Raw genomic sequence first — 17900 nt, 5'->3', positions numbered from 1 at the left:
AAGAGTAGGAAAAAGCAAAGGTAGATAGATAAGTAAGAAGGAGCATAGGGAGGCAGAGCCAAGGAGAGACGTCTGTGCAGACTGAACTCTCCCCCACCGGACTGGGCCGTACACTCTGCCTCACCCTACTCCCTCATTTTGAGACGAAACTAACAGGAGAAGAACTTACCTAACTTTAATGGAGGTGGAGTCTAACTGGCCGCACATTCTTGCGAGTGTGGGTTAGAGTTGGAGTCACGCAGGGAGACGGGGCTAAATTCAAGTTGCTATAGCAGCGAAGGTCGAAGCTGCCATCTGCTCTCATCGAGTGGAAGTAGTGTCGTAGTGTCGGGGAGTGAGGCTGTTCTGTTCAGGTGTGATGACATGTTGTCTAAACTGTCGTTTTACAAAGTTGATGGCTGTTGATTTCCTCCAGCAGACTGACACATAAACTAAAGTCTGAAGTACCTGAGACATTTCTTAAGTTTTAAAGGTGAAACTTGATTTAGTAAATCAGTGGTTTGAAAGTAGTAACTCCAGACTTAATGTGTCCATTTTAATATCAAACTATGAAAAACATCTCCAACACAGCACACGTCTCTGCCACCTGCAGCGTGATCACAGCTGGTGGCAGTTAAGTGTTGTAAAATGTTGCAGTGTGCCAATTAAAGACAGGCGAAGAAGACCACAAGGTGATGCAAACAATGTAAACAATTCAAAACAAACACTTTACACGTGTTTTATGGGGCAGGAAATACTTTCAGTGTGTGTGTGTGTGTGTGTGTGTGTGTGTGTGTGTGTGTGTTCGAGGCCTTGAGGACACGTGTGTTGTAGTGAGAAATGTCAGTGTGTGTGTTACAGATCCTTCCCTGCAGTAAAAATACTAACACCACACTAACAATACTCCGCTAAAAGTTAAAGTCCTCTTTTCAGAGCCTTCCTAAAGTAAACGTATTCTCAGCAGGATGTCGTTAAAGTAGTTTCAGTCAAAGTCAGTATGTTTTCCTTCTGTCTGATGTTTTTGGATGGATATTCCTGCTGCAGTCATTTTGTTGCTGCAGATGTTTCAGGTTATGCTCGTTTGAACTCCTTTATATCCTGTTGGGTAGTTTAACCTACAGTGTTGCATCAGATTCTATAAGGTCATATATTTGTTGTGTGGCTGTCCTGTGAGAACCACATATCTCTAAAAAGTCAGAAAAACAGCTCCAGTGTTTCTCAAGTTGCATACTTACACGCCGAACACTTGCTATTTGAGTGCACAAGTGCATTCACGCTGCATTGTACGGGACAATGTAGTGTACCACTGACGCACTCAAAACAATCCAAAGGTTCAGTGTGGAAGGACGGACACTTCTCACCCTCAATGATCACCATTGTTGTGGCGTAGCAAACTTCTCAACTTTTGACATGGCAGCTGGGACAACAAGGAGCCTGTTAATTATACATGTTTTTTGCACTAAGTGCCAAAAGTGTTGTTGAATAGAAGCCGTCAGTAATGTTTGTTGTGTCTGTAATGATGTGGTACCGCAAATGTAGTTGCACATTTGAGGGTTTACTCCAGAGAAAGGCAAATAATTAGTACATCATGACAATTTATCATGTCTGACAAACAAGCAATATCAGTTGACAAGTGCGTCCACAGGAAGTGCGTCACTTCCGGTAAGTACAAAACAGCAGTGTGCGATTTGAGATAATACCCTAATGAAATTAGCACACCACACAAGAAGTACACAGTGGACATAGTGTTCTAACATTGAAGCGCACCAACACAAGTATGTGACTTGAGACACACTTCCTGTTCACTGTTTTATGAGGACGACTTTTCCAGTCATCCAAGAGGGTTTTTAAAAAGTTTATATAGTTTAAGAAAGAGTGGTTTAATGTAAAGAAGTAATAATACTTTTTTTTGTCAATATTCACTTTTACTCCTCTACATTTTCTAAATAACATGTATACTTTTACATGTTACATTTCCCCTGAACATCTTTGTGACTTACTACAAAATATGGAGGATGGGAGGAAGAGACGGACGGATGAAGGAGTGGGAGGGAAAAACTAGATTTTGTTCTTGAAATCCTTTAAGTGGTGAAAAGACCTCAAAGTGTTACGCTCTATTTTTAAGGTGGTGTACATGTTCAGAAGAAATAAACTTCATAATTCATAACGCTCGCTGCTTTATCACCAACATTCACTTGTACTTGTACTTTTACTTACTTACTAATTATATTTAATATAATAAAATTACATTTGATACTTAAGTACAGTAAATATCAGATACTCACTTTTACTCAAGTAATATTCTAACAAAGTGATTTACTGGTAAGAAATCTGTACTTTTATTCAAGTGAGGCTCTCAGGTACTTCATCCATCACTGTTGAGAATTAACATAAAGAAACTCTTGATCCACATCTGGAGATACATGGTTTTCACTGGACAGGAAGTAACTGTCAGACAAATGTAGTGCAGTAAAAACCTCTGAGGTGGAGGAGAAGGAGAAAGGAGCATAACATGGAAATACCTTAAATTTGTACTCGAGTAAATGTACTCAGTTACTGTGTTAATGATGTGTTTGCTTTGGTTCCTGTGTGTGTGTGTGTGTGTGTGTGTGTGTGTGTGTGTGTGTGTGTGTGTGTGTGTCTGTTAGTCTGGTGGATGTGCTGGTTGGAGCTCCTCTCTTTATGGACAGAGTGGCCAACGGAAAACTGAGGGAGGTCGGACAGGTAGGAAACACACACACACACACACACACACACACACACACACACACACATTAGTAACTAAATATTCCTGTGCACACACATGCAGCTAAAGATGAACGAAGGATGCAGTAAGATGTGTGTTAGCGCTAAGGTTAGCATGCTTACACTAAAAACTTTTCCACCAACCACCAGTCAGCTTGCTGTACGTCTCAGCGTTCCTGTTGGAGGTGTGAATGCGAACAGAAATAAGGCCTTGAAGGTGTGAAGTTCTCGAGGGAGCTCCCCAAAACAGTTTGGCCTGAAAATGCCTCATGTTATTGAAATAAGACTCACCAGAGACTTTCTGATGCCATTAAGGTCAAATTAACTCCTTTGAAATATTAGAAAACTAGAGGCACATTGGGACCACAGACCTTTACCAAGACCAAATGCCCCATCTCACAGTGTTAACTAGGGATGCACCGAATATTCGGTAACCGAATATATTCGGCCGAATATTGCAAAAAACACACATTCGGTATTCGGTGGAATAAGTTAAAAGCACGGCTGAATAATAGCGGCGTGTTTTGACAACGCAATCAAACAGCGTGCCGTGATGCGCGGAGTAAAATGTCGGCAGTGTGGCAATCCGTCCCTCACTGCACTCGCATTTGCGACTAAAAATAGTTTTGTGCGAGCAAAATAGGCTTAAATCATTCAGCACGCTGTGCGAGCCACCTACAGATTTCAACCAGCAGCAGAAACGAAAGGCAAATCCCACCGATTGTGGGTTGAACGGGGGTCACAGACACAGACAGTAACGTTAATGTATTCCTGTCAAATACGGTGGCCATCGGCTTACCAGCGACGGAGAAGTCGGCTCCAATAATATCCTCTTCTTGGCGTCATGACTGCCCAGAAGTACCTTAACAGCCGAGCCAGCCGCACACAGGTATGTGATGTGTCAGAGGAGAAACGAGCCGTTCACATTTCTCTCTTTGTGGCAGTAACGGTCCACAAACCTCACCGCACTTTAGGGACTGTTCTTTACTTGTGAAGGGACTGTTCTTTACTTGTCAGGGGAGGAGGGTGGCTGGTTGATTTTTATTTTATTTATTTATTTTATTTTGATCCCCCCTATGTTAATCACTTATTGATGCTGTTTTTGAAGTATGAATAAGTCAATAAGTAATTTATTCCATTGAAATATCACTGATGTATTATAGAAAAGTGATTTATCTTTTTATAAATGACAAAAGGCACATCTGCCTCATTTTCACTGTGGTATCGTGATACTACTCAGAACCGTGATATTTTCACTGGTATCGCACAGTGGGATCCAATTTTGGTACCATGACAACACTAATCTGGAGGGTTCATCTGCAAAAACTAATGAAAAACTAAACAATGATATTTGGTTTTCGGTACTCGGTATTCGGCCAAGCGTTTAATAATATTCGGCTTCGTCTTCGGCCACAAATTTTCATTCCAGTGCATCCCTAGTGTTAACGAAAGAAAACAATAATCTGTGGATCCCTGTGATTCAGACCAACTTCAATGGGTTCTCCCTCAGCCCAGGCTTCACCCTTCTACCAAGCTTCATGAAAATCGGCAATCAGGTTTTATTGTAATCCTGCTGAGGAACAAACCAAACTGAAAATAAAAGGAATATTTCAACTTTAAAAGGACTATGTGTGTATCAGTTTCTCACCGTGAGAAAACTGTTTCTCTCGTGCCTCCACGTTGACCGAAGAATCCAAAAAAAGCTAAATTCTTCACAAACTGAAGTAACCAGGGTCCACCTGTAACATCAGCAAAACTATATCAAAACATCTGTTTACAAATGCTCACACAGCTGGTTCAGAATTATCCAGGTCTCATTTCACAGTTGTATGATCAGCTCTTCACAAGCGTGGCCTGAACATGCCTGAGCCTGAGCTCTGCCTGAGCAGAGTTCAAACACACGCACATGCTCAGGTACACTACTCGTCCATGCATGAGATCAAAATCTGATCTGTTCTGTACGACATCTATTGCACGTCTGTCCGTCCTGGAAGAGGGATCCCTCCTCAGTTGCTCTTCCTGAGGTTTCTACCGGGTTTTTTTTTCCCGTTAAAGGTTTTTTTGGGGAGTTTTTCCTTATCCGCTGCGAGGGTCCTAAGGACAGAGGGATGTCGTATGCTGTAAAGCCCTGTGAGGCAAATTGTGATTTGTGATATTGGGCTTTATAAATAAAATTGATTGATTGATTGATTGATTGATTGAAAATATTGTAGGTGAAAGTCCTCTGAACCAGTTGTGTGAGAGTTTGTAAACAGATGTTTTGATATGGTTTTGCTGTTGTTAATCAAATGTTCCCTTTTTGGATTCTTCAGTCACAAAGTTTTCTTCATGAATTCAACATAAAACAGGAAGTCACTGATATACACACAGTCTTGTTGCTTGTGAATTATTACTTTAAAGGAAAAAATAACCAAATAACCTCCCTATCTACTGCAGCTGACAGTCTGTGTGTGTGTGTGTGTGTGCGTGCGCATGTGTCCTCCAGGTGTCGGTGTACCTGAGCAAGGGAGGGTTTTCCTTCCAACATCCTCAGTTGCTCACAGGGTCGGATGATTACGCCAGGTACGGCTCTGCCATCGTAGCGCTGGGAGACCTGGACAAGGACGGCTTCAATGGTAAGACAGACACACACACAGACACACACAGTCCCTGACGTGGATCGTTTCCTGCTCCACCTCACGTCTCCTGTCTTCCTCCAGATGTGGCCATCTCTGCTCCTTATGGAGGCCCCGACCGTCACGGTTTGGTCTACATCCACAATGGCCGCCCTGGAGGACCTGACCCCACACCTTCACAGGTAAATACCACAGACATGGTCTGAGTCTGCAGATTTACACTGTGCTGTGTCACGTTAACTGTGTGTCTCGTCCCTCAGGTCCTGCAGGGGAAGTGGGCGTCCAGCTACATGCCGGCTAGTTTTGGATACGCCATGTCTGGAAACACTGACATAGACCAGAATGGATACCCAGGTACACACACACACACACACACACACACACACACACACACACACACAGCAGGGATCACATGAACTGCTGCTGTGTAAAAAGCTGATGTGTGTCTCTGTCTTTCAGATTTAATAGTGGGAGTGTTCGGAGCAGACAAAGCAGTTTTATACAGGTAATCCTACTGTGCGTGTGTGTGCGTGTGTGTGTGTGTATGCAGCCCCTGCTGAGGCTGTGTGTGTGTGTGTCTGTGAGCAGTTTAATGAGCAAGGCCACCTCTGATATCAAAGAGTTTTCTCCTACTGACTTTATAGATGCTATTAGGAGATGTTTAACCCCTTCAGCAGAGAAACATGCGCCTGTTTAGACCTGAAACTAACATGTGATCCGACCTCAAATGTACAGCAACGACCACCAGGGCGCATTGTGATCCAATCACTGAAAACACTTGCCGGGGTGGTCTGGGAAGCATTTGACCACATATCTTTTGTAGTGTCCACAGTGATGCATCCTGATTCGTCCCCGTCAAGAAGATAACAGGAAACACATCATCGCTGCAGGACATGGTGGTTGTTTCGCCTGTTAACACTCTACAACCTGCCTTTTTACAACGATTTAGACAGTTTGTTCCCATCATTTCGCCCTGTGGAAGGAGACATGTTGAATTCTGCAGACAGTCATATCTCCAGCTCTACTGCCACAATCGCTAACTTAGGTAGCAAGCATGTTAGCAAACAGCTAGCCACAGTGTGGATGTACTAACTGTCCACAGGGTTCGTTATCGTATGTGACGTAGGCAAAAGCAAAATCTGAAGACAAGTCAGCTGGAGACAAATGATAGATAAAGGTGTGGGCTGGGACGGGCATTCACGAGGACTTGATTGGATGTCAGTATTCGTTCAACATTTAAAGTATTTGCAGCCCAGCCTCCCACATGTGAACTTTGATAGTTTAGTTTTAGTGTGAGTGTGAGCTCCGTGCTGGGGAGCAGCTGGTCTGAAGGTTAAAACAAACGCACAGTGACAGGGCTTACTGTTAGCATCACACGGATGATGGTTATTAACAGGTTTAACGATGGTGTTGAGATGTTTCAGTGTTGGCTTGAGTTTAATGAGACCGTTAAACGTCCCAGTGTTGGATTTAGCCCCTGCTGTGTTAGCTCGTGCTGACTGAGCAGTTGTTGAATTTACTGGTGCTGCTACCTGTGTAACGGCAGCAACAGAAAGTTTGCTCATTTTTCTTATGTTAACATTATATTTATGAATTAATGGGCTTTGTAGAGACTGGTTGTTCAATGCATGAATCTCTCGTTGTATTTACACTTATTTTACGTTCGAAGATAGATATGGCTATTCACACATTTTGTCCGTCACTGCCCTCATACTTCCATGTGTTCTTTGTGATGTCACAGATACAGCCAATAGAAACGCGAGAGGGCGGAGTCAAAAGTTTCACACAGCAATAAATGAGGAGACGGTGGAGGAGGTCGTAATATTGTAGCTTTAAACTGAGGCAGCATTTGAGACAGTGGTGGTCTGTGCGGCCATTATATAAATACCAACATGTGGACAGAGAATTCTTTCCACCATTTTTTATTTCTTCGTCATCTCTTACGTCATATCTCGCTTGAACTACGACACTCGAACTACGAACTACGCCTCCATGATCTCCAACGTACTGCTTTGTTTCGTCCGTATCCGTAAGCTTTCAGAAAATGTGCACAAATATGGACAGAAGGCTCCGTCCATCTCCGTCTCTAACGTTGAACATAAATGAGCCCTTACATTCCTATTCTTATGTTAGATTTTCTTTTTGCAAGTACTCGAGTACTTGACAGTGTCGGCCATCAGTTTGGTTTTGGATCACAGAGATGCACGTTAATACCAGTTGTAAACAGGCTCAGTGTGTTCCCTTGCTAATTTATTTGTATGTGTGTGTGTGTCAGAGCGCGTCCAGTGATCAGTGTGAACGCCACATTAGACATAACGCCTCTGATCATCAACCCAGAGGAGAAGACCTGCACACTCCCTGGTACCAGCACTATGGTGTCCTGGTGAGTTGCATCTGTTTATCATCATCATCAGTATTTTATTTTACATCAGTTTCCCATGAAAGATCAGCGAACAGGAAAATATCTGTTTACAAAAATATCTGTATGGACAGGGCTTTATTTTCAGGGGATTATACACTAATGAAAACATGCTTATTATGTGAAACACCATCTCTGCCCGTATGTAAATCCTTCACACTGGAACTTTAAACATAGAGACTGTCAGACTGAACTCTGCGTGTTTCCAGTTTTAAGGTGAAGTACTGTCTGAAGGCCAACGGATTCGGAGCTCCAGCTGCTCTCAGTGAGTTCAACAGCAGCTGAATTTTCTAATGATGCTGTGTGAAGACAGCTAACACACACACACACATACACACATACACACCACAGATTTATCATGTCAACATCAGTCATACGTCCTGCAATGTCGTGACCTCCTCTCTGTTTCGTCTCCTCCAGATTTCCGTGTGGACCTCCTGTTGGACCGTCTGAAGCAGAAGGAGGCAACCAAACGTGTCCGTTTCCTGCATGGTGGGACCTTCCAGTACTCCAAGAACATGACGGTGACCAACGGCAAAACCCCGGCCTGTGAGGAGCAGGAGGTCTTCCTGAGGGTGAGCAAATGAAACGGACTTTACAACCAGAGAAGAAGAAGCACAGAAAGGTGTAGGAAAGGTTTATCACGTTTTATTAACAGCAGGTTGTGTTTGACTACACGTGTGTGTAAATCCTTCAGTGTCTGTGTCAGAGGAGCTGTGTGACGTTTGATAAGTGTCCTCCAGTGATGTCACTTGAGTCAGCGTCAGTTAAAGACTACAAGTTAGAAAAGTAAAAACAATCTGGAGGTGTGGGGTTAGAAAGAAGTTGCAGCTCATCTCAGAGTCTACCACACTGCTGTCAGAGGGAGAAGTGCATTGTGGGTATTGTAGGCTCTGGGTTTTGATGATTCTGCTGCATTGACGACTGCATCTGTGAGCTACATGTGGACACAAAGTCTCACTCCTTCAGAATAAGAGTTGTCTCTTTGTGTCTCTGTCTCTTTGTGTCTCTGTCTCTCAGGATGACCGTGAGTTTCGGGATAAGATCACGCCCATCTCCGTGGCGATGGAGTACAAACTGGACTACCAGCTAGCTGCAGATCAAACGGGGCTGCTGCCCATCATCGACATGTCTGCGCCGTCCAACGTCACCAAGCAGGTAACACACCTGAGTGTGTGTGTGTGTCTTACATTTATTATATTTAGTTGGACTGATGCCTTCAGTGCCTCAACTTTAAGTATTCAGTATTGTATGACTAACCTGTTCCTCCCTCCCTCCTCAGGCTCACATCCTGTTGGATTGTGGAGATGACAACATCTGTAAACCTGACCTGAAGCTGTCGGTGAAGAGGTGAGAAACTGTTGATGACCTCAGGCTGCGAACTTCACACCTCTGATCTCAGTTATATAAACTTAGTGACGCTGTGATTCAGAGGCTGAGTGAGCAGAGGACAGGCTGTGTTTCACCTTGTTCGATAAACAGTGGAATGTTAGGTGGTACAGTGGTCAGTTTGGTAGCTTTGGTCAGACCTCGTAGTCCTGCCGCTGTCATGTTTGTTCATCGTCCCAGACAGACTTTTTCAGTCTCTTTTATTGTTGTCTCTCCTGCAGCGACCGTGAGCAGATCTACATCGGCGACGACAACGCTCTGACTCTGGAGATCAGCGCTGAGAATCAGGGAGAGGGAGCCTACGAGGCCGAGCTCCACGTCTACCCTCCACAACAGGCCGACTTCACCGGTGTTGTCCGCAGTCAGGTAACGTCACCTGAGCCCAGAGCTGAGCGGCATTTAAAGCTCTTCAATACTGAAGCCAGGACAGCATTTCCTCTGGTTCCTTCACTGTGTCGAGTTTGTTTCTCTGAGCTCATCTCAAACCTCAGTTACCTTAAAGGAGGGACAGTTTAAAGGGAAATTTCGGTTTATTTCAACCTGTCTCCTATCATCCTAAATTTGTTTCAAGTGACTAGTGACATAAAAATAATAGTTAGCATGTTAGCTGTTAGCCTAGATACAGCCGGGGTGCATAGTAGCGTCAGACCTGTTAAAACGTAAGTGAACGGGCAACCTTCAAGTGCAAAGTTAGTCCACTAAACAAGCTTTTTTACCACAAAGACTGCCTCATATCGTTAGGATAAATGTCAGAGAACATATAGAAAACGACATGTAAACGTGTTGTCTTACCTTACCGGTGTGCTGCCATGTTTGTTTACCATTTAGCTCTGCTTTCCAAAGTGTGGCTGAAATCTCACGAGAACAAGCAGCAACAGCTGGAAGGCAGAACCGGACAGTAGCCTGAAAAGTTCATTCATTTATTTTATGAAAGATTTATAGAATAATGGCTGACTTTTTGCCAGACTTCGACTTTGTGGAGGAGGAATTTGATTTTGCAGAGTTTGATGGCCGCCCTTATTTATTTGAGCCAGAATACACTGATGAAGAGCTTCGTGAAATTGAAGAACGGAGGAGAGAGAGAGAGGTGCAACAGGTAGAGGACGAGAGAGGAGGAATGGCTGCTGCAAGGCTGCGTAGCTCTGAAGATTGGTGGTGTACCTGTGAATGCTGTGCCCCAGTGCCCACAGAAGAGGAATGCCTCTGTTCCAAGGAATGGGACCAGTTGCAGCCTTATTTTCAAGGTCTGGATGTGACCGAGGACGAGACACCTCCACCTGGAGTAGTATCCAGCTGGGCTTTATCTAGAGCTGGCGAGATTTCAGGCACGGTATGAGATCGCTGCTTGTTCTCGCGATATTTCGGCCGCGCTTTGGAAAGCAGAGCTAAATGGTAAACAACAAACATGGCAGCACACCGGTAAGGTAAGACAACACGTTTACATGTCGTTTTCTATATGTTCTCTGACATTTATCCTAACGATATGAGGCGGTCTTTGTGGGAAAAAAAGCTTGTTTAGTGGACTAACTTTGCACTTGAAGGTTGCCCGTTCACTTACATTTTAACAGGTCTGACGCTACTATGCGCCCTGGCTGTATCTAGGCTAACAGCTAACATGCTAACTATTATTTTTATGTCACTAGTCATTTGAAACAAATTTAGGACGATAGGAGACGGGTTGAAATAAACCGAAATTTCCCTTTAACTATGCAACACGTTTCATACACAGAGTGGTTTACATCACACATTAAAGCACGAGGAAAAGGAACAAACATTTAAAGCATAGAAACCTTTGTAAAGGAAATTATACACTGAAAACTGAGACATAAACACAAGATTGGGCGGAGAGGTGCTTCATGATGAGTATTTAAATATAGATGAGAACAAACCCAGTATTCTCTCTGCTGTTACCAGAGATCAAACTGTGATGATGAGTGTTATGTGTTCATGTACAGGCCCTCAGCAGACTGTCGTGCGCCTACAAGAAGGAGAACCAGACCAAGATGGTGGTGTGTGACCTGGGAAACCCCATGAAGGGAGGAACCAAGGTCAGTGCTGCCGTCACGTGACTGTACTCACCATGCCTCCTGCTGCATTGTAGAAGCTAATCTGACACGTTTGTGGAGCCGAATTTAAATTTTAGAATTTAAACTGATGATGTCAAGTAAACATAGCTAACATGATGTTGTTCTTTATTGTCTGTCTCCTGCTGCTCTCTGATTGGTCCTTTGCTGTCTCTTCCTGTGCTGTGATTGGCCAGGTGCTGGCAGAGTTGCGGTTCAGCGTGCATCAGCTGTCAGAGGAGGACACCTCGGTGAAGTTTGACCTGCAGATAGTCAGGTACAGTCCTGCCTCTTATCTTTGTCCATAGCCTGCTTCTCTTTGTTTTTGGCAGAGGATCTGTCATGACCTCCTGTCGCTGCTTCTCTTCTGCTTCATAACTGAGTGGAATCTGAACACACAGACATCAAATCAAACAATCAAAGTGCTGTTCAGTTAAATAGAATAAGTAAAATACAATAACATGGAAACAGCAAAATCTAAGAGCATTAACATAACAAAGGAGGTCTGCGTCGCCACGATGTGTAGTTATATTTCTGGGGAGGTGTACGTTAGGCTATAGTCTCAATTGCGGGACTTGAAGGAGCAACTGGTCTGAGGATCTGAAAGGTCTTGGGTTGGAGAGGGGGCAGAGGAGCTCAGAGATGTATGGGGGCCTTGTAAGATTTTAAATACCAACAGTAGACCTATACTGGACCTGTAACCAATGCAGGGATGCCAGTACCGGTGTGATGTGGTCTGTTGTCATGTAATTGGTTGTGCGTTGGTGAGGTTCAGGCTTGAGAAGAGAGACAAAGATCTGCTGCTAAGAGTCTGTGACACATCAACATTCATTAAAGCGGAGCTGGTTTCTTTCAAATTCTCATTTAAATAACAAAAAACTGCGAAGGAAGCAGCTCACAGAGAGACAGAGAGAACAGGCAGACAGACAGGAAGAGATAGAACAGACAGACAGACAGACAGTATACTCTCCTCTGAGTGTGTCTGTGTGGCAGCGATGGAGGCATGTTAATAACAGACAGACAGAGTTAATAACAGGGTTGGTTTCACTCTGACAGCTCTCACTGCTGCTTCAGCTCTTTACAGTGGACACACACTCACAGGGATTCATTATACTGCTGCTAAAACTCACCATCATTCTCACTGTGGATTCATCTGAATGTTTGTTTATAACATGTCAGAAAATAATTAAAAATACTAATCACAACGTGACGTCTTCAAATGTATAGTTTTGTCCAAAAATGTTAAAGATGTAAAACAGAAACACTACGAGCCACATTCATCCATTCACACACACATTCATACACTGGTGGCTGAGGCTACCATACAAGGTGCCACTTGCTACTTCGTTTTTTTTGTTTGTTTAACACACTTACACACTGATGGAACAGCCATTGGGAGCAATTGACCTATGGCTAAGCTACGCCCCCCTTCACTCACTCGGACACAGCGTTGCCAGGTGTACGATAATTATCATATTTGTACGATAATTTGGCCCTCTGTACGATGTACGATCAGTAATCCAAAGAAAAGGTCAATTGTACGATAATTTGACCATTTCATGAGTGTGTGGTTGTAATCAGTATGCCGGAGTTTTTTGGGAGCCCTGAAGGCATCTGTTCCCATGTGACATGTTTCCAGCCGATCGCACTTTTCTTAGCGTGAGATACGGGTGACGTTGGTCACTGAACAATGAGCACGATTGGCTGAATGGTCAGCTGTACCCACCCCACGAGGCACTAGGACCCGTCAGGAAGTCGAGCGAGAATGAGATTCAAAACAGAAGAAGAAGAGGAAAAACAGAAGCAAGGAAAATGGAAAAAAAGTAAACCAAAAAAGTAAACACTAGAGTGACTATATTTGTCTAGAGCGCATCAGTAGGATTGTTATTTTGGTTATGACTGATGTACAATAATTTACCTCAAAATACAATAATTTTGAGTCTCTGGTACGATAATCCTACATTTCCCACCTGGCAACGCTGCTCAGACAAACTATCAACATTTAGTGATGGGGCGCTATGGCAGGTGTCACAGTACACGGCATTTCGTAGGAGGCAACTGATGATTTTTGGGGACATAACGATCAGATGTCATTGAGAAGTAACCAAAAGGGCCTAAACTACGCATTGGAGGGATATATTCATCATTTTATTGTTGAGAAGGTCGATGAAAAGCTTAAATTACAAGCCAAAATTTACAGGTCACAGTGTACGCTTGTGAACCGCATCTGGTTGCCGTCACCATCAAAGACAACAAGTTAAAGTGCCACTGAAGTTAAGGTTTTTGGCTCAGAATATGAGAAAAGGATAACGGCCTTTTTACCATCTTTACCAAGAGTGTCTCTCCGTTAGTTTGGTGCTACAGTATTTACACTGAATCATTCAGCATAACGTTTGCCAACCTTTGTTATCTCTGCCATTACAGATAAGTTAATGAAGCTAAGCTCCAGAAGTTAACGTTAGCTTAACTAGAGCCCTTTGGACAACAGCTAACAATGATGTACGATCACCAAAGTACAAAACTAGAACAAAATAGGCTAATGAACTCCCAGCAAACAAGGTGACATGATGAACAACGCAGCTAGGAGCTAACGTTAGGCTAACTTTAGCTAACGTTAGCTAGAGATGTTAAAGATAACTTTATATTTCTTTCCAGCAAAGTGACAATATGTTGCCTCAAACACAATGTTGACTTACCTTAGAACAGATGTAGACATCATTGTTAATCTTATTCACGTTGATCTGATGTTGTGGTCTAACGTTACCACACAACTTTATCCAAAGGAGACACTTTTCTCGGTTGAGATGTGGTTTAAAGTGTAAAAACACACCTGGTCGCCCAGCCTCTCAGGATACCTTGTGTCAGAGGTGATACATTGACGATGGAAAAGCCTCATACAACCCCACTTCAAAGAATCAAACTCTTTAAATCATTGTGTTGCAGCTCTTCATTCAGTCAATTTATAGGAGCTTCACGTCAGCGTGATGAAGTTCAATGAGCCAGAATCTTTTTAATTTGTGGTTCTTTAGAAGCAGTAAAAGTTTCTTTTGTTTAATGTCACGGTGATTCAGAAGCAGTTCAGAGCTCAAAGCAACGCCTTTCTTTTGTAGGATTTATTTTGGCCATAAGTGTCCTGAATATTTTAAAGTAATCCAGACTTAACTCTTAAAACTGATCCTGAACATGTGTCGGTCCACCTGTGTGTTGTTTCAGCAGATGATCGGGACCTCAGTGTCTCTGCCGATCCTGAGAACTGATATTAAATCTCTTTATTCAGACATCTTTTATATTAAAGTCAGAGTTGTGTGAAATATTTCTATTTGGAAACTGCATCTGAGAGAAAGGATGGAAGCACAGAAGGAGGAAAGACAGGAAGGATGGAAGGGAAAAAAAGGGAAGGACGGAAAGGAAGGGAAGAAGGATTAAAGGAGAAAAGGAAGAAGGGAAAATGAATAGAAGGAAGAAGGAAAGAAAGGATTTAAATAAGAAGAAAGCAAGGACAGAAGGTGGAAAGAAAGGAAGGGAGGATTAGAGAAAGGGAGTGAAGATGACAGAAAGGAAGGATGGGTGGAAGGAAGGAGAAAAGGATTACTTACTGATCCTCAGTAAGTGTGTCAGGTGAAAGGCAGCAGCTCCACCCTGTGGCTGTTTTTATTACAGCACCAACAGACCTTCACACCCTTCTGTTTATAGTTTGTGTTCTGTAAACATGTTGTTTATCTGTTTGTTGTTTTTATCACATGAAGATGACATGTGATGTTTCCTCTGTGTGTGTTTCAGCTCCAATCAGTTCGACAATGTGAGTCCTCGAGTCTCCAGTGTCACCAAGCTGGCGGTCCTCGCTAAAGTCTCAATCAGAGGGTAACACACACACACACACACACACACACACATACACTTTAATGTATATTTTAACATTTTGTGCCAAACTTTTGACCATGAGTCTGATTTTAGTTTTAAATGGTATGAATTTGCTATTTTATAAAATAATTATTTTTAAACCCTAAAAGCAGCTGTAATCTTTATTTATATAGATTTATAACGTGTGTGTGTGTGTGTGTGTGTGTGTCCAGAACATCATCTCCCAGTCAGGTGCTTCTTCCCATCGCCAACTGGAAACCTAAAGATCCTCCTGTGGTCGGAGACGACATTGGACCACAGATAGTTCACGTCTACGAGGTACACAGACAAACACATGAAGACACAGTACACACAGATGCACATACAAAAATGTTCTCAGACACAGAGGGTGGATATAACAAATGAGGTAGATTAAATTTGAAACTACGATGTTTTTGCACCACTCTGAAAAGTATGTTTATCAATTTGTGGGGTGATTTTGTGGAACGCACAGGTATTAAAAAAGGTAGGATCCCCGACTCCCCCCAACAGAGGTTCTAGCGAAGCTCCTAATGTCCTCAAATTATAGAAACACTTGCAGTTTATTAATACACAATATAATCAGTAATAAAGGATGTTGTATTGAAATACCCAGCAGTATGTCCACCTTATTCCAAGCCGTCTCTAATTTGACTCAACTTCAAATTCAATTGCAGCTTTTTAAACCTTTAATATTTAATGTTTGAGTTATTTAGCTTCTAAATGAAGAACAGCTTCCTGTGAGCAGCTGCTGCCTTTGTTACTCAGTGTCTAAATGTGTCGTAGAGAGGACAAAATGATTCAGCACATTATTGTTTGAACCAATAATCTCTAAAAAGACGACGTTGTCTGCTCTCAGCTCCTGAACAGCGGGCCCAGTACCATCAGTAAAGCGTCTCTGGAAATCGATTGGCCATACCGCTATAAGAACGACTCGCTGCTCTACATCACCAGCTTCGAAACAGACGGACCGATCAACTGCACCACCGACGTGGAGATCAACCCACTCAATGTCTCGGTGAGAAACACACAAACAAATACATGCATAAACTTATTAAACACCAGTTCTCACGTTTGTTTAAAGTTTCATGAGTTGAACTTCTTTGTGTCCTTCAGTTTCAGCTTGGTCCTCGCACCGTTCTGTGCTCAGGTCCTGATACTGTGATTGTAATGTGTGTGTGTGTGTGTGTGTGTGTGTGTGTGTGTGTTTTTTTTAGAACCCACTGTCCTCAGGGAAGAACACCAGCGGGGTTCCAACCAGAGAACGAGACACGGAGGGACGGAACCGAAACCAAGCCCGCCGCAAGAGAGACCTGGAGTCAAGAGACGCACAGAACGACCTGCAAACACTGGTAATGCACACACACACACACACACACACACACACACACACACACACACCTGTAAGTTTAATTTATACACAACACTTACAGGATAAAATAAATACATTATTTCTTACACTGGAAACAGCAGGTGGTGGTAAATGGTGCCAGTTCAGGCTGGAAACTGGTGACCTCTGGTGTTCCACAGGGATCCGTGCTCGCCCCGCTACTCTTTCTTGTTTATGTAAATATTTACCAAGTGTGATCCAATCTGTTGACACAGAAATATCTAGAATAATCATGAAGGACACTGACACGGTCCATCTTCAAGAAGTTCTCCGTGGTATGAGTAGTAGGTGTGACTGATGGTTACTGAAATCAAATCCAGAGAAACTTAAACATTTACACACTGGGAAATCTAATCATAGTAGAGTTAAATATACAACTGGAGATGTGGTGGTTCAGCAAGTGGAAGAGGAAAAAGATACAGGTGTACTGATTGACAGTTCATTTGAATTCCACATGCACATTACTTAAAAAAAATAAAAAGGCAAACTCTTTGGTGGAGGTAACCAGAAGAAGAACAACAACAAAGTAATTTGTCTATGTGATAAAAAAAAATTGGATGTCGTAAAATTTTGCTCAGCTCTATTCTAATAAAACTGAAATCCTCGTCACTTGGTCCCAGCCTGACACCACACAAATACTGCCATCTGCTGGTTACCTGTGACAGTCACAGTAATTTGTTTTAAGCAACATGTCACTAAGCTTATCCAATCATGTTTTTATTTCATCTGCACATTTTGTTCTCCAAAATCCATTTTTTTAAATTTCCAACATGCCTGACAAAGATCTCTGTCAGATCTAAACATAGAATTAGAATTACTAGGAGCTTTTAATACAGTGTGCTGATCCCCTGTCTGGTTCTTGCATCAGTTCTGGTCTGTAAGAGATATTAAGTATAATTTAAAAGCTGATTTGTGATTATTTGTGTAATTATAGTTATTATAACATACACTGGGGTTTTGTTTTGTTTGTTACTGCGGAGGAGTTGTATCCTGTACTAGAACATTACACAAACACAAACCAACTCTACTCAAAATTAGTCCCTGACTAAATCTGACTCTGTGAAAGTCTGTGATTATTTTCTACATAACTGACTCTGTGTGTGTGTGTGTGTGTGTGTGTGTGTGTGTGTGTGTATAGGACTGCAGTACAGCAGCGTGTCAGCGGCTGAGATGCCAGGTCGGTCGTCTGGAAAGGAGGAAGAACGCCATCCTCTTCATCTACTCCAGACTGACTGTCAACAACTTCCTCAGGGTAATCACAGAAGAAGAAACACAGATGCTCCTCATAACTGCCAGAGAATCATCGTTTTTAACTTTCCCTCAGACAGCTGTGTGAACATTCATGCGTACTCTTCAAAGAGGAGCTGCTCATCATTCAGCTCTCTGTGAACGGAGAACATTTGACCACATAGAAACATATA

At 42.7% G+C, this 17900-nt stretch overlaps 1 protein-coding gene across 1 annotated transcript in view; it reads left to right on the top strand.

Annotated features, from left to right (window-relative positions):
* Nucleotides 1-17900, top strand: part of itgav (integrin, alpha V) — a 50960-nt gene that overhangs the window by 26927 nt on the left and 6133 nt on the right. The window contains exons 12-29 of the mRNA XM_049594333.1: nucleotides 2628-2703; nucleotides 5210-5339; nucleotides 5424-5521; nucleotides 5600-5693; nucleotides 5799-5844; nucleotides 7615-7722; nucleotides 7968-8023; nucleotides 8179-8333; nucleotides 8779-8916; nucleotides 9041-9108; nucleotides 9369-9513; nucleotides 11103-11195; nucleotides 11408-11487; nucleotides 14991-15071; nucleotides 15284-15389; nucleotides 15949-16107; nucleotides 16307-16441; nucleotides 17618-17731. Of these exons, the coding sequence (XP_049450290.1) occupies nucleotides 2628-2703; nucleotides 5210-5339; nucleotides 5424-5521; nucleotides 5600-5693; nucleotides 5799-5844; nucleotides 7615-7722; nucleotides 7968-8023; nucleotides 8179-8333; nucleotides 8779-8916; nucleotides 9041-9108; nucleotides 9369-9513; nucleotides 11103-11195; nucleotides 11408-11487; nucleotides 14991-15071; nucleotides 15284-15389; nucleotides 15949-16107; nucleotides 16307-16441; nucleotides 17618-17731 (1882 nt within the window). The remainder of the gene's footprint in view (nucleotides 1-2627; nucleotides 2704-5209; nucleotides 5340-5423; nucleotides 5522-5599; nucleotides 5694-5798; nucleotides 5845-7614; nucleotides 7723-7967; nucleotides 8024-8178; nucleotides 8334-8778; nucleotides 8917-9040; nucleotides 9109-9368; nucleotides 9514-11102; nucleotides 11196-11407; nucleotides 11488-14990; nucleotides 15072-15283; nucleotides 15390-15948; nucleotides 16108-16306; nucleotides 16442-17617; nucleotides 17732-17900) is intronic.

The sequence above is a fragment of the Epinephelus fuscoguttatus genome, linkage group LG13 (assembly GCF_011397635.1).
Source record: "Epinephelus fuscoguttatus linkage group LG13, E.fuscoguttatus.final_Chr_v1".
Classification (NCBI taxonomy): domain Eukaryota; kingdom Metazoa; phylum Chordata; class Actinopteri; order Perciformes; family Serranidae; genus Epinephelus; species Epinephelus fuscoguttatus.
Note: the sequence above shows the minus strand (reverse complement) of the source record. Positions and strands in the feature narration are given on the sequence as shown.